Raw genomic sequence first — 14,832 nt, forward strand, 5'->3', positions numbered from 1 at the left:
ATACAGCTGCAAAGGTCAGCGGCTAAACATAAGACAGTTTTCAACCTAACTAATATTAAACCTGTTTTGCCACTGCTAGGAATAGTCAGAGCTCCAGATGACTGGCTCTTAATACAAATCAGCTCTTATGAGAAAGTGTATTTCTAGATATCTGTGAGAATTACTGCAGGATTTTAAATTCAGACCATTTTTAAAAAGACTGTATTTAATCAGAATTAGTAATTTAAAAATGGTACAAAAAAGACCATACAGGCCTCTATTCTGGAATAGAAACCCATTTAAGAGCATCACCTTGAAAATAAAATGCAAGGCTGTGTGGACTTTGAAAAGACAACGACGAAGCCCACACGTCTACGTTACAAACACATTTTGTATTTTTAGGTAACTAGGTTACCTTTCATTTTCATTTTATTAGGAAGCTGAGTATACAAAAAAGCAAAGCTCTAAATTCAGTTGTCTTGGAAATGTGTTCATACACAGTATAGATGTATATACACATAGAAATACATACATTTTATCCACAAATAAACAAAACTAACAGGCATCACGTGGGCTACACTTTCTTTAATTTAGCCACATACATTGGACCCCACGCTCTCCCTTTCTCTGGCAGAACCAGAAGTTCATGCTGTTGCATATCACTGTGAAAAGCAAATTCCTGGGAAAGGGCTTTGGCAATTTCACTTAAATCTACTGGCATAACATTAGTGCAGGAGTTTAGAATGAGATTTATTACATCGCTGTTCTCTGCCTTTGAGAGAGTGCACGTAGAGTAGACCAGTGATCCACCAGGACGCAGTGCTTTAATAGCAGACCTGCAAATAATGAAGAAAAAAAAAAGCTCAACATATGAAGTGACATACTGAGAGATAGGATAGGGGAAGCAAAAAGCAGGAAAGGTGCAGGAGTTTTAAATCCAGATTTACAAATAGGTACACAAATAGAAAAAAACATCCTGAAACATTAATAGAATAACTGACAGTTCAGGGAAACACCTGCATCACATTTTTGCTTTCTCATTCACTATTGCATTCTCAATTAATTAAGACTGTGTTTGGCTTTTTTAAATGTAAGAATGACAAGTAGATAACATTCAGAGTTGCAGAATATACTTTGGATCATTTATATGCATAGCACAACTGTGGAAATGCTGCAACTGTGCATACAAAATGGGCGAATACCACATCAAAAGAGCTAGTGAGATACTTAGCTGGCTGCTGGAGTGAACAAATAGCAGAATGTACTGTTGCAGTAATAGCCTGGACTAATTGCTCTGCTCTAATTTGTGCAATTTCAGCAACTTATGCAGCATTTATCAGGACTGGAGATTTCACTGAGACACTACTTTTCAATCTCATTTCCTAAGATAATGCAACAAATCATTTCCTTGGCTACGGGCATCAGTGTGTTTATGTACCCTTCACTTTTTACCCTGTTGATAAATATTGGCTAAATACAGACAATATTTCAGGTTTATAGAAAGCTTCGTGGCTACTGATGGACAGAGCAAGGTTTTTTTGTTTGTTTGTTTTTGTTTCCTCCCCCAACCTCCCTAATTCCCCATTGAAACAGATCAAACAAACTGTTTACATTCCATTAAAGCAGATCCCCAAGGTCCTTTTCATAGAGAGATAGAGTGAATATAACCTGAGAGAGTAAGAAAATGAGATATGCAATTCATATTCATTTATAGCAAACTAAAAATAAAATAAAACCTCACACCACAGAAGACTATTCAAACCTTAGATTCTTAGGTATTATTGAGATGACTGCACTGACCAAAACCAGCCAAAACAAAACCAACAACATAAAGACGCTAAGTGGAAAAGAAGAACCCCAATCCTCAAATCAGGTGAGCAGCCTCCAGAAGCAGTGAGCCCGATTCCAAGCTCAGATGAATACAAACAATGGCAGTGAAGCAGCAATTCCTCCAGAGAGAAGCTGAGGATCTGCTAAGCATGATATCAGAATGAAAGCAGTCGAGAAAAAAGGAAAAAGAGTGGGGGAGGGAGAAACCTCCAGTGTTTTTTTCTAAACTGGATGGGGCCTTTTCAGTAAAAGAATCAATAATAAAAGCCTTATCACAAGCAGGATCAAAGCAACTCTGAAAGTCCTGTCCCAAATAATAGGGAAACATCAGGACAAATGACTGAGATAATACAACACTGTTCACCTTCCCAGGTGAAAACACCTTTCTATTATATTCAGCCTCTTTCTCTAAGGAGTATAAGCCCATCTTGCTCATTTCTATTAGTCTCAGTTAGGTTAATCAACAAGGCAAAAACATAATTTACTGGTAACTACACGACTCCAGTCCTACTCAGCATAAGGCAACAGATCTCTCCCAACAGATGATGCTAAAAAAAAAAATATTAAGTCAGTGTTTAATGTCTTTGTTGTACCAGTTCAATAAAAAGATGCAGAGTGAGCAGATGGCTAGCACATTTAACACAAGTGAGAGAACAGTTCAAGATCAGCCTGTTATAGGTAAAGAACAGGTTACAGAGTACTTATGTAGTCTGAACACTTCCAATTTAAGTGAGCCTAATGGACTCATTTTAGGATACTTCCAAAATTAGCGAAAGCTTGTGAAAGAGCAAGTATATCTCAGACTGCTGAGCAGCTTTTGGAAATCTGTGAAAGTGTTTAAGAATAATTTAGATGCAGTCTAATACAGATAGCATTTACCACATCACCTTGAGACAGTAAATATAGAAGAGTTGTCATACTAACATCCTTCACACAACTACAGAATGATTTATGTTGGAAGAGAACTCTGGAGGTCACGCTGTCCAACCCAGACCTTATTTTCCCAAATTCTGCAATTGATGGGTTGACAGCTGGATGATCAGTTCATGGTTGAATCAGATGATCGTAGTGGTCTTCTCCAACCCTAATGACACTATGGTTCTGATTAAAAGGATTCACTGCAACTACTCAGTCTGGGATAGTTGTCCATTCTCCTATTCCTGCGTCCCAATACACATACATCTTACAGCAGGGTATAGAAAATACTTGACCAGAGTCTCACCTGTCTCTCATAACTACTTCATTTGCAACTCTTCTGCTATGGTGACAGCTGTAGGGTAGAGTTAATGCTGCATCTGTGTTAAGCCTGAGTTAAGGCTTGACTGACCAACAAAAACACACCCTTATGTATGGAAGATAGCTACTGTAAAGCAGAGCAGGGAGACAGTACGCATATCACAAAATATCTGCAAGAAATTCAGTAAGTTAAGTAATATTGCATTCTATTTCATGATAATCAAAACCACTTCTTAGGTATCTTGTGTTGACTGCATGTTTACTTAGATTTCAAATGCTAGAGTGAAAGCAATCTGTAGGAATTACCTTCCCAAGGCATAACTTGTAGCACCATTGTCTAGTTTAGAAATTTTGCAGTAAAGCATCTCTTCAGAATTTAGGGCTAACGCTCAATGCTGTAGTGTTGTGCATTAGGAGGAAATAGCCCAGTGCCCAAATTGTCACTTGTTTATAGCTACCAGTAGAAATGACAGGGCATACTGAAAATTCTGCACTTTGAAACACATGAACAAAACCACAAGGAGTTGTTTGTTTTGTAGCCTATTAAACTTACAGAGGAGATATCTAAACAGTGTCTTAAAGCATAGCTCATCTTCATAGCATTATAAGAAACAAAATAATTCTCTCATCTTCATATTTTCTCCTCCATTTTACACCTTCTCCATATACCCAGGAATGCTGAACCATAAAAGAACAGCCAAAATGTGAAAATGTTTCTGCACAACAGTCAAGATTTACTTTCAGTACATTTGATAACTGTATTCAGTTGATAACCACGACTGCTTTCCTATAATGCACATACTATATGAGAATTTAAGCAAGTGAGAGAACATTTTTACTGTTAAAAATTAGAGAAAGTAAGAAGTAAATACCAAAAAAGGAGGTACAGCTTGAGATAAAAGTACAGACATTGCTAAGTGCTTTTCTCTTTCCTATGAGGTAACAAACATTCAAGGCAATACTTTCAAAGGCACTGTGCTCCTACCATGAAGACCCTGGTACAGGATTTAGAGCAGGAAGCAACACAATTTCCAGAAGAAAATCTAAAAAAAAAAAATCACACAAAATCCAAAACTGCTTGACAATTTTCACTGCCCCATGACCCAAAAAAGTTGGGCTGTTCAAGGCAGTTATCTTTGCTCTGGACCTATGTCATGAATTAAAATACCTAAGAGAGATTACTTCACACCGCAAGGTTAAATCACTGTATCTATCCATCTTGACAAGCTCAGCAACAGCAGTTTCAGCAGCAGTGTTCAATGTCAAGCAACCGCCATCCTTAATTAAGCTGTGCCTGGCTTTTGAAAAACCTTCAAAGAGCTGCAAAATTCAAAGTGAAGAAGAGCTCAAAGTCATAGGGGGATACTGTGGTGGGTTAAGCTGATTCAGACAACCAGAACCCCTCATTGTCAGCACGACAGAGAATTCATTCATAAGAAAGCACGCACAGACTTTTTAAGAAAAAAATCTTCTACAAAGAATGGAAGGCAACAGCTCCATAGAAGGGGGATGTCAGAGCTGGACCATAACTCACTGACATCCAGCAGAACCCACCATCATTGCTATGACTACACAATCCAGGGATGGACAAAAACCTCTTATGCAAGGCATGACCCTCTAATCCTTACTTAAAGCTTGACTCTCAACAAAGCAATTTGGAGCTTGTTGTAAGGTACTCTGTAATGTCCACAAATGAGCTCCAAATCCAGAATGACCAAAAGGATGTGAGGGCAGCACTTGTGGTTTTTTCATCTTTCTTTTATTATAATGTGTTGCTTAAACATAAAATATATAGGTAATTAACCCAGTTATTTTTCTCTTAGTGGTACAGATGTTCTTCCTACTTATAAAGGAAGCAGTAAATCTAGGTGGAATACGAACCTAGTTAGATTTCAAATTATGAAATTAAGATACACATTAATTTTACAAGTAACATGCACTAAAACTGCACAGTTTCAAGCTTCTCATGAGAATGCACATTAAAAAGACAGGAAACTTATCCTGGAGTCTCATATGTCCATTTTTCCATACAACTGATTCTGTTTTTACTACACTGCCAACAGCTTATGTGTGTAACTCAGCTTGTGCTGCATCCTATCACACTGCACCATTGCATAAGTGTTAGGTTATTGTTTCAGTTCTGTAAATACAGTCAATGCACAGCAAAAAAAAAAGAATAAAACTGGTAAATCAAGACAATTAACACGCTCCATTCATCATGTAAAGTCTGAATACAAAGCATCCAGGTTTAGCTCTTCCAGGATACAATATAGAAAACTACACAAAAAGAAGTATATTATAGAACTGCAATTACTACTGCACTTTGAAATAAAACAAACAAACTTACATATTAAACTAAAGGGGAAAAAAAGTCAATATTTTCTGAGGTAGAGAATGCAACTTCAAGAGATAACAGCATTGTACAATTAGGGTTTACAATTAAGGAAACTCACTACAATATCAAAACAGTCAAACCACCAGTGGCTTGTAATTACAATGACTGGAAAATTGCAGGATAAACTGAGATTAACCAGCATATTGTTCTGTAGAAACCTGCTTCTCCGCATTTGCTTTGACTTACTGACATCACCACTTTACAGTCACTAAATTTGCACTTAGATCTTTCCAGTCCATAAGCCTAAAACACAATTGTAATCCAAACGTAGGTTGCACTCTTCCTCATTCTACATGAGCTTTTTACAAAGAAAAAGTTTTGCTCCACTTTATATTATTTACTAGATGTTTCTTTGGGAAAAAAGTTTCAATAGCACTCACTGTACCACACAGTCAGAGGTACAAAAGGTACATCAGTCTCTTTTAATCCCTAATATCTTGAATACTGGATAACATTTTTAAATACTTTAAAGAATATACTATTTTGAAGTGTTTTTGTTCAGTTTACCACCCAAGACTTACCTTAAAATCTAGAAATGGAGATGATGCTATTAGAGGAAACAATAGTATGACTATTTAACATCTCTGGGAATAAACACAGCTTCAGAGCCATACAGCAACTCTAAAAGCACTTCTTCACACAACTAAAACATAGCTAGCCAGAACCCTAAATTAAGATTTGTCACACTAGAAGAAAACTATAGAAGAAAACTAAACACAGTAAGATGACATTTTAGTTGTTCTAAAGTCTTGGCACCTCCAGTACTCTTTCAAAAATAGGCAGACAATAACACCTGCACGTTCAGCCCACTCCTGCTACACTTGTGTGTATGTTGCATGCCATTGGAAGGGTCAGCATTAAGTACATTACTCATTTAACCTTCTTCAGTATTTCAAGTAAAAAAGATAAGATATTTTATGGCATTTTATAAATAACAACACTTCAACAGTGCCATCTTTTGGCAACTGGAATGTATTTCTGCTCCGTGTGCAAGATATCATGATGGGAATAAAACCTGCTAATGCACACAAACAACTCAGAATTATCTGGAGTTAAACTTGCTTTTATAATCAATTCTATTATTTTTGTTGACAAAAATATCATGCATTTCCTTCTTTCTTTTACAGGAGTCCAAGTGCATCACATTAGCATGGACTGCACATTAAAGGTTTTGCTTGCTTTCCCCCACATAAAGTCAGAATAAGGAAACCCCTCTTGTGATGACACACCCAGTTTCAGTAATCTTTGAAGAGCAGTGACAGAGGTGCACAGGAGACAGGCAAGTTCAAATATCACCATGCAGAATGGTAAGAAACAGCTCTTTTTGCAGAATTTGATTGAAGTATAAAGTAAACAGCCTCCAAAAAGGAAAAACAAAAATATCTGCTCCGATTTAGTCAATTTCTTCTACTGAAAATTCTGATCAATAACATTTCTACAGCAAATAATTTCAAATTCTTCTGATAAAAGTACTAGACCTTCAGTTTAACATTATTGAGCTTTCGCCAGTGATGCATACCGAGTCCTAGAACAGTCATCTCATTAACACAGGACTACGAGATATCCTTTGTAATAGATTCTCAGTGAAGGTGAGTAGATCATAGAAAACAAGAGGAGTGCTTGAGGAGAAAGAGGAAAAACTCCAGGGAACAAGACAAAAAAAAAAAAACAGCAGTGCAGATCAGCAATCCTTTGCATGACTTACCCCTCACTTTCCTACATGCTTTGTCTCCCCTTCTCCACAGAACGTGGCATTCATTTCCTCTCTCAACTCACCACTCCATCACTAATAACTCAGTTTAGAAATGCCTCAGATAATTTAAAAACACTACATAACTTAACCCACAGAGCTCTGATGTAGGGGTTCAGTAGTCTCTCAACCAAAGCTGCCATATTTCTGAATGGACTCCTGTATTTCTGCTTCCCAGATGACATTCAGCCTTGCCACCCTTCCTAAGTTTGACATTAAGTAAACTCTGGGAACCTCTATGAGCCTGGTGGCATCCATACCCTGGTACCTCAATCATATGATTGCACACTGCTTAATTAAAAAAATTAAAAATGAAAATATGCTTTCACTTTACAACAAAATAAGCAAACTGCATCACACACAAACCAAAACAGAACTGTAAAAGAGACGCTAATTCTTCATTCAAACACAAAGAATTGCAATGTGAAAGCAGAAAAGACAAATTTGAATTCTCTCAAACCCTTTGGCTTTGAGCACACTTTCACACTCCTCAAAACTAACAAGCTCCCTTGTAGTTAATTACTTCTGGAAAAAAAAAGAGGTGAAAAAAGGAAGGCAGCTACAGTACATCTTTTAAAGTCAGTTTGAGCTCCTCTGGACCAGAACTGTATCAAACGCTAGTTACAGCTGTTTAACTCCTGAGAGATGTTGTGGACAGAATTAAAGTAGTCTGCACGCCTCTGCTGCATTTTCTGAAGTGCATCCTGTTTGGATTTATCTTCAGCTAAATCCTAACAGTTTCTTTCAGCTGCAATACCTGGCCCAGGAATAATTACAACGTCGTAACGGTTTCACCATCAAGTTATTACGCACCTGACCTTAACCTCTAGTTTAATTTTCATCTGAGAACTGATAATATCGGTAAATTCATTTGTGGGAACCACTGCCTTTCACGCCAGCATCCACTATCAGGAAATGAACGTTCCTTACTTTGCAATTTGCTTTCTGCATGAACACTCCAAATAATAACAAGATTCGATGTGTGTTCTTGGATTATAGCACTCCACAGGGATGCTTTGGTTTTGATATTAACAATCATTACAGTCTCAATTTCCTTCAAATCAGTGATGCCCTCGCTGCTTATAAAATTTGCTGTTGAACATCTTTGCTACTCATTTACATTTCAAATTCTGTTCAGACTGATGGTGGAAGAACATTCCATCAGTTTCAACATTTAAGATCTTTATTCTCTGAAGCCCTCAAGTACTTTGTATTACAAAAATATTTTTTCTTCCTCACTGAAGTCGCCAGCTTCCTCTCCTCCTAGAGCTGATCTGCTTTGAACAAAACCTCAAAACAAGCTGACAAAGCTCAGAATAGGATTACAGGTGAGGCATTACCATAATTAAACAGAAAGTGGAATTTACAAATTAAGTACTGAATGTCACTTGATAGAAACAAAGATTTAAATCCTTTTTGGATTTTGTAATTCTCATTTGTATCAAATCTCTTTTGCTGCCTTCCTCATACAACAAAATTATTGCTAAAATGAAGTCACATTTGTCTTTTAGATTTTATCTTCAAATCACACTGTTTCATTCATTACTTCCAACAAAGCTGCTGAGATCTAGCTTTATTTTTGTTTTGTGGGTAGAGCAACTGAGGTGAGAAATACCCATCATCATAAAGCACAAGGCAATAGGTAAGCCAGAGCAAGCATTGCATGAGTTGACTCAAGCAAGATGATTTAGCATAGGTTCAGCCTTCCTGGATATTACAGGAAGGTATCTATTACCAGAAGGTATCAAAGACACAATTCAAACTGAATTTTTGATTTATAATTATCCACCCAGGCTATAAAACAAAGGCTCAAGTAGGTAATATTCTACAATCTTAGTTTTGCAAAATTTCTAATACACTCGCGTGAATCATTTAGCCTTTCCTGGTCTTATTTTATGACTGCCTTTTTCCCCTTTCACATATAATCTGAGATGCCATTAATATTGGAAATCCATTCTAAAACAATCAGAAGGAACAATAAAAATCCAGCAGACACATACAACACTCACCAACTACATTATTAGATTAAGGATGCAATCTTTATGCCATGAAACTCACCATTTAATTATTGTGCCTCAAAATCTCTTAGAAGACAAAAATTATATCCAGTGCTCATAACAATACCGTTCAATCTACAGAACTACTCAGATTCATTTGAATGATAAAATGTAAGTTGAAGTAAAAAGATTTTTTCTTCCATATCAAAACCATTCTTGCCCTTACTAAGCCTATTCTTCTTGCTCAAAGTATACTTCACAGTAGCAGCAGACAAAATTCTTTTCTTGATTTCAGAATAATTCAATTAAACCCTATTTGGGCCGACAGGAGTGAACCTGTGTTGGTTGTTTTTTTTTTCCTTTAAAAAAAAGTTCCTGTTGTCATGAGTCCTCCACTTTAGCATTACAATCTGGAATGATTTATGCAAATCCTCAAAATTTCAGTGGATGATATATGCTTTCTTTTTGTTGGGAATCACAAATTTGATTTTGTATGTCAAATATTGAAAAGAAAAAACTGAAATAGGTCAGTGTTTTAAATGTGATTGATTTCTTCAAAGGAAATGGGTGACATGATGCATTACTGCAATAAGATACTCATATTTCTGCTATAAATCACAGGCTTCTGATAGTTTTGCACAAGTTCTGGTTGAAAAAGACCAATCTGGAAATGCTGCAAAGGGAACTTTCCATAACAACTTTTTTTTTGTAATATGTAATATTTCCCCTCAAGATGCTTTGACAGATGGACTTCAAGCATGGTTGTTTGTTACTTAAAAACATTCAAGTAGACTTCAAGCATTATTGAGAAGCCACAGTACTGTTTTTCCTCAGTGGAAAAAAAGTAGTTACAAAGGTTTCACAAATGCTAGCCAACCTATGTCTGGTATTATTAAAAAGTGTAATACATGACACTTTTGAAAATCGTTTCAGTTGTATTCACTAAAGATATATTGCTACAGTACCAGACTGATCTGAATCATCTGAAAATAAACATAGATGCGAATAAGTTCATTAAAAAGGACCATGTGGAAGCACCACAGCAGATGACCTAGACCTCACACTTAGGTTACATCATACAGATTTCCATATTCACATTTTTTCATCTAAACATCAACTGTAACAATGTACTTTTTACCTTCCCCCTTACCCCCCCCCCCTTCACATGGAGAAACCTAAGTTTGGATATTAAACACGACAAATCTCGCCCTCATAATTTTCATTAACTACAAAAGCTCCTTTAATGGCTTTTCTCCACATTTCTCACCTTAGCAGTTGGAACTGTAGAACAGATAACTCTTTCCTTTGTAGTAACCTAAGCATAGCTTGCTGAATATCAGAAGAGAATAACCAACTTCTGTCATTTGAACAAGGAGCATCAACCAGTACCTATACAAAGAAGAGCAAATTAAACAATCCACAATGCAGGTATTTACTTTCAGAAAATTGTCCACTAAAAGCCACTCAATTTACTTTCACAAGCACTCAGAACACTATATTTTACTTTCCATCTTGGGTGTGGAAACAATCTAATCACTAATTTGAGATGTGCCATTCTTACGGAATCACGAGGGAGAAAGAGAAAACAAAGCATAAGTTGCTGCTCCTAAACTATCCTCTATCTAGGTGAATCTCTCACTTGTTCCCTGATTCTAAATACTCATGATACACCTTGTAATGTGATGGAAAGCACAACAGCAGAGCAGCAAGATCCCACACTGCAGTGAGTGAGGATCCACTCAAACATGACAGCAGTGAGCACAGAAACAAAGGAAAGAACGTGCTTACCTTTGGAAGGCCTCAGTAGGCAGGGATCTCCAGAGAGATACCCTCATCTCTACTGCTGCTGGCAAAGGGTGGATCCTGGCTCCAGGCCTTCCAGTCACTCAGGTGCATTGCATGCACCTCAGCTCCCCTGAGTTGGCCCTGCTTTCCTACTAAGTGCTCAATCACTCCTTCAAGCCATGACTCAGTAATTCCACTACACACCTGAAGCCATAAGCTCTTCAAAATTAATTATCAAGACTAAGTGGGTAACATAATCTAACACATGAAAAAATAAGCAGTGAGCTTGTTATATCAAATATTTTTGTAATGATCAGAAAAACGAGAAAAAAAAGTGGGAGCAGCATAGAAAAAGCAGCAGAATGAAGAAATATAATTTGCTAATGAGTAATAATATTACCTTGTCATATGTCTCAGGCTTAAGATCTCCAATCTGTCTACCATCTAGGTTAGAGACAGTTATTAATTTAAACAGAGGCTGTGGGATGAAGGATTCCATTGTCTGTTTTAACCATCTTGATCTCAACTCATCATACTCGTTACAGTGAAACTGACCTTAAAAATAAACAAATAAATAAAAGCAAATGCTCTAAAATCAGTCCTGCTGTATTTGTAAAAAAAAAAAAAATAAGTTACACAATTCTTAGAAATTCTACTGACATTTTTTTGTGACAGCCACTGAGCTTTATACACTACATGTTTATGTTATCACACGTTTTATAGCACTGAATGTTTTTCATAAGCTCCAGTACATTTCAACTTGTTCCTACAGGGCAACCCATGAATATTTACTAGAAAATACTATAATACTTAGGGTAGCAATAGACTTCCATGGCATAACAAACCTTAAACAGAAGTCAAATCCAAAAAGTAGTGCTATCTGAAAATTGTTCTGGGCTCCTTCTGCCATTGTGCTTCAACAATGAGGTATGCATCTCTTATAAATTAATTGCCTTTTAACTAAATGAAACCTCAGCTGACTGCAGGCTATGATGAGCAGCTCAAATCCCCTCTTAGTTGAAATTTAAGCTGTAAGCAATGTAATCCTCTCCTTTCACTTGCAACAATGTAGTCAGAGTAGTCAGAGCTTTTGAAGAAAAGTCACTTGTATATATCCAGTGCAACTATACATTTTCCCCTTGCTCCCCTAGACTATTTCAATGAACTTCCTCCTTTTCCAACCCTAAACACCCACCTGTGGCTCATCCTAAACTCTATGTCTGCTAGAAGTAAAATAAATAACAACAACAACATTTCCCCCCACCTTTTTGAAAGGGCAACCCACATTTAATTTACCTCAGCAGCAGCACTGGATTCCGATAAAAGAGAGTGAGAAAGAGCTGTAATCAATGGGGGCATGTGGTTCTAATTAACATTCTCATCTGCAAGAACCTAAGATGCTTGAGTATTTTGAGACAATTATTACCCAAACTAACATACAAACTTGGAAACACAGCTTGCTTGAACTCCTTGGCCTAGCAGAACTGAGCCACAGCTTGGTGTTGCCTTCTAACATGATTCGGTTACCTCAGAGCTCTCTTCTGCAATGCCCAGGTAGATCAAGACCGTACCTTACTGAATACTGATATAATCCAATTTCTTGTTATAAGCTTTTTCCCCCTGCCTAGATCTAGCACACTTAATCTATATTCAATTTTACACTGGTACCTTTATTTACGTATGCTATTTGCACAGCACTGCCCAGCTAGGAAGCAGAGAGGGGGAAAAAAAAAGTACAAACATTCTAGGATTGTGTATTACTTAGCTTCCTGGGTCAACAAATCTACGAAGGACTTGAAGTAAATTCTTCAGAAGTAATGTAAGAAAATTACTGGAAAAAAAAAAAAGAAAAACAAAACTACTTTGTATTTGTCTGTGGGCGTGCAGTAACCTGTATTTAAATAACTTCTGCCATTTTCATCATCTTGTAGGTAAACAGAATTCATAAAAATGTTACCAAACAGCATGGAGCTAAATACTTCCATTAAATATCCCCCCACCCCTATTTCCAACTCTTGTACAGAACACAGACACAACTCAAATAGCCCAGACACAAATCAGCTTGATACATTACCTGGACAGGCACATTGTAGGATCGCTACTGATTTACCTCCTGGAGCAGCACAGAGATCCAAAACATCTTCCCCATCCTTAACCTCTAATGCCAACACTGGTAACATGGAAGCAGCATTGAGTAGATAATACTCTTTCAGTTTACCAGTCTGGTGTTTCTGCGAAGGGAACCTCCTAGGAGTTCTACTGACATAACACTTCAGTGATCTTGGAAGATGGGGCAAAGTTCCTCTGAATGCAGACTGATATCCCTGCACACACAGGGTGTCCTCCAGGTCAGTGGTGTGGCTGAATTTGTTGAGCAGGATGGCATGCTGCCAGCACGATGGGTATGTGAGTACATCTCTAGGTTGGAAAAAGGGAAAATCTGTTCAATAACTTGACAAGTAAGATGAACTTCCCACCACACCAGAAGCCTCTTCTTAAATAGGAATAACAACTGCACCACTGGATGATTCTTCTTGTAATCAAAAGGGAATCATTTTGATTAGATATAGTTGTGGAGAACTGGGACAGCTGCAACCATTCACATAAAAACTAAATTCAGAAAAAGTCACAAGTGCCTCATAAACTAATCTCTGTACTTCTCCCACCCTCAGTCTTACACAAAACAACAGACCTGACACTGCTCCACGCATCTCCTAGCTCTGTCGAGTACTGCTTCTCAAAGTGATCCAGAACAACTTGACAGATCTGCTTTTGGAGCTTCCCTTTGATTTTATTTTCCAGCTTCAGAGAAAGGAGTTAAAAGGGCAAAAAGAAAAACAAACAAACAAACAAACTATTAAAAACTATTGAAATATTTTTTTTCAGATTAAAGCAATTAGTATCAGCGATACTCAGATATCAAGGTTGTATCCCACGTGTAACAAACTGAAGGACCAAGCTAGGTTCTCTCTCCTTCTCCACCTGTTAAAAGGACAATCAAAGCCTGCTAACAATATTCCCCCTCCATCTGCACTAGGATAACGTAGTGGGTCCAGTGGCTGTGCGATATTGGGAGCAAAAGTAGCAGAGCATGACTGCAGAGACTGCTTCATAGAACCGCAATCACACCTGCCAAGACTTACCTACACACATAAGCAAAAGAAATCCAGACTTGCACAAATCCCAACAGACCCAAAAAGCACTGCCGTAAGGAAGTGATTCCAGGAATAAAGAAAGAACTAGAATCGTGGAACTGTCTGAGAAGAAACCCTTTAAAGGCCATCCAGCCCAACACCAACAACGATCAAAGGACACCCGGAGCTAGATCAGGTTGCTCAGAGCCCCATCCAGCCTCACCCTGCACGTCCTCTCTGGATGGAGCACGCACCTCCTCTCTGGGCAACCTCGCCGCCCTAACTGTAAAAAACTTCTCCTTTATCCCCATTCTAAATCTCCCTTCTCAGTCTGAAACCATTCCCCTTTGTCCTATCACAACAGAGCCCGCTGAAGGGTCTGACCCCTCCTTCCTACGGCTCACTAGTTAGCTATAATTCAGCTGTAACTTCGATCCTCAGCCTATTATGTTTCGCTTCACAAGGAAATAACTTCTGGTTTCCGAGCAAAGCCGCGCTGTTCGCAAGGAGAACACAGAACTCGGCAGGACGGTGCCGCACCACTCCCCTCCCAGCCGCGACCACCCTCCCCCATCTTCCCTTACGGCCAGGAAGGGGCGGCCGTTCCTCGCAGCCCGCTTCCGGCCTCACCTGCTCCGTTGTGCGGGCGGCCCCGCGGCGCGGGCGCGGAGCGAGCCGGGCGGGGAGCGTTGGCAGCAGGCGGGCTGCCGTGTGAGGCGACAGCAT

The 14,832-nt window shown here is 38.3% G+C and overlaps 1 protein-coding gene across 1 annotated transcript; it reads right to left on the reverse strand.

Moving 5' to 3' along the window:
* Positions 1–205: 205 nt before the first annotated feature.
* On the reverse strand, positions 206–14,832 carry NSUN3 (NOP2/Sun RNA methyltransferase 3). The gene is made up of 6 exons (XM_065744123.1): positions 14,737–14,832; positions 13,665–13,774; positions 13,047–13,390; positions 11,373–11,527; positions 10,455–10,576; positions 206–815 (listed from the first exon to the last, which is right to left on the reverse strand). The coding sequence occupies exons 1-6, from the start codon at positions 14,830–14,832 to the stop codon at positions 554–556; spliced, it is 1,089 nt and encodes a 362-aa protein (XP_065600195.1). The 3' UTR covers positions 206–553.

The sequence above is a fragment of the Cyrtonyx montezumae genome, unplaced genomic scaffold, assembly GCF_038088225.1.
Source record: "Cyrtonyx montezumae isolate F1298 unplaced genomic scaffold, pur_monq_1.0 scaffold_3, whole genome shotgun sequence".
In the NCBI taxonomy this organism is placed as follows: domain Eukaryota; kingdom Metazoa; phylum Chordata; class Aves; order Galliformes; family Odontophoridae; genus Cyrtonyx; species Cyrtonyx montezumae.